Source organism: Aplysia californica, unplaced genomic scaffold, assembly GCF_000002075.1.
Source record: "Aplysia californica isolate F4 #8 unplaced genomic scaffold, AplCal3.0 scaffold00357, whole genome shotgun sequence".
Taxonomy (NCBI): domain Eukaryota; kingdom Metazoa; phylum Mollusca; class Gastropoda; order Aplysiida; family Aplysiidae; genus Aplysia; species Aplysia californica.
In genome coordinates, this window is record NW_004797627.1 from 43,770 (window position 1) to 46,269 (window position 2,500).

General features: G+C 41.7%; 1 protein-coding gene across 1 annotated transcript in view; it reads right to left on the reverse strand.

Annotated features, from left to right (window-relative positions):
- The window catches only part of LOC101863358, a gene marked incomplete at both ends in the record, with an annotated part of 70,737 nt that overhangs the window by 42,079 nt on the left and 26,158 nt on the right, over positions 1–2,500 (reverse strand). Inside the window, 2 exon segments of the mRNA XM_013085214.2 lie at positions 29–157; positions 1,187–1,312. Coding sequence (XP_012940668.2) covers positions 29–157; positions 1,187–1,312 — 255 coding nt within the window.

Here is a 2,500-nt window from a genome sequence, read left to right on the forward strand (position 1 = left end):
CCCAAAGTGTCTGTAGCACACCACATACCAGCACACTGCTCAAGCCCCATCAAGCGGTACCCCCAATGGCAAAAACACTGAGCCACTTCTGTCTTCAAGTCCACGGTGCAGCCATGACTACAGTTGAGGTTCTCAAACTCACTGCACACATCCCATACTGGAGAGACAGAAAGAATAACAGTCACATGACAGATTGGGGGGGGGGGGGTTGTTTGTTTGATTGTTTGATTGTTTGTTGCTGTTTTAGTTGTTGTTTATGTTGGGGGGGGGGGGAGTGTTTGTTTGTTTTTGGGGGTAGAGGTTTTGTTTGTTTGGTTTTTATTTGGGAGGGGGGCTTTGTTTGTTTGTTTTTTAAATGTTGTTGCTGTTTGTTTGTTTGTTGTTTTGTTTGTTTTTGTTTTTGTTTTGTTTTTGTTTTTGTTTTTGTTTGGGGGGGGCGGGGTAAGGGGATGGGAATTTTGAGTAATGCGGGGAGAGATGGTCCTTTTTTTTGGGGGGGGGGGTCATATGAAAATTCTTTTATTGATATCTGAACAATAAAGATATACCCCAAATGATAAAGAATAACATTATCTACAACTCTACATGTACATCTACAAAATTAATGACACTGTCCATGTATGTACTCTAGCAACCTCTTTCTCACATTCTCTAAATAGAGAATTCTATTTTTTTTCGGAATTTTTCTTTTTCAGATTAACTGTTCCCGGTGTAAACGAACTGCACTGTATCACATGTATGCATGTATAAATAGCATGGACATATAGCTTGTACATAAATATTACATGGGTGCAAATAAGAATGTACACACACATATAGATTCTAAAATGTTTTATTTTTACACAAATATCGGTGCTTATGGTGTCATGGCTATGGTCTTTGCTGTTGCATGCAGAAGACGAAAGTTCATTGAAATAGATATATGGGGGAAGGGAGAGAGAAATAGATGGATAGAAGATGGACAAAAACACAAACTAACGGGACAGAAAAGGATGAAATATGGTTAGACGGTGGCACAGTGTTCTCAACTGTAATAAAATATTGTGAATCTGCTCTTCAAACAGCAGCCCCCCCCCCCCCCCCCCCCCCGAAACTAGAAATAAATAAATAGATAAATAAATAAATAAATAACATGTTTTGTATTAAAACAAAAGGATCAAATAAACCAAAAGCTTGTCAAGCATACCCTCGTAGCAGGTTCTCCTGTCGTCTGCAAGTTTCATACCGTAGCGACATTTGCAGTTGAACTGGCCAGGTACGTTCTCACACAGTTGCTCGCAGTTGTTGCTTCCCGTGGCACATTCGTCCACGTCTGAGGAAGAAAATCTCTTTTTTTAGTTGTTAGTTTTGATAAGAGTTTTACGGCACTTGCAACTCAATAAGTGTCAACGTTTAGAGGTATTACTGGAAAGTAAAAACATACAAAGAAGTGAAGGGGGAGAGAATAATAAGGACGAAGGATGTTTGATGAGAAAGAAGGAGCAAACCTCAAAAGAGCACCCGCCAACCACCAACAGGTTGAAGTGCACTGGCCCATTGAAATCAGCTGTACATGTATTTCCAAAACTAAATACAGATACAGACAAAAACGAACCCATTAGACCGGAACACAAAATTACTTAAAATCAAAACTAAAGAGTCGCGTTAACTCGAGCGCCCCATTCACGATGCAAGACATGGCTTCTTTCAAAGACGGTCACTTTGCACTTTGGTTACGTCTGACGATAGTTTTATACCACAGAACATCCATCCAGAATAGAAATGGTGAAATGGTATCGGTTTAACGCCCCTATCAACACTATTAGGCTGTTTAAGAGGCGGGGCCTCCTAGTTTAACGTCCGTCTCCGAAAGGACCGAGCCAAGTGGGAAATTCGTGTAAAGTGCCTTTCCCAAGGACACAACGTCGGACCGACCTGAGGCTCGAACCCCCTTACCCGCAATCTCACGATTATGAGTCCTGTAGCCTAAACATTAGGCTACCGACGCGACACATCCATCCAGGGAGGGGTGGAGAAGAGAGAGAGAGAGAGAGAGAGAGAGAGAGAGAGAGAGAGAGAGAGAGAGAGAGAGATTGGGGAAAGATGTTCCTTCAACAGCAGGTCAGAGCTATTGGGTCCGAGTTGTCGGAACAGGAACTTTGAGAAGTGTCTAAGGGGTGAAAACGATTTTAGACAAAAAAGGAGGGATATATAGAGAGGACCAATTTTATAACATGACGAAAGAAATCTGAGCGGTTCAATGTAAAAAACGGCGGGGGGGGGGGTATCACTATTCGAGAAGGAGGATGAGGACGAAGATGAGGAGCAAAAAAGAAAAAAAAATGGAGAGACAGGGAGACAGGCAGAAAGATTAAAGAACAAGTGAACAGACAGACAGACAGGCAAACAGATACAGACTAATGAAATTTCTATCGCCCAGTACCGTTTACCCTGTACCCAGTAACGGTACTCATTTTCCATTTTCAGCGTCCAAAAACAAGTACCCCAGTATCTAAAAAAA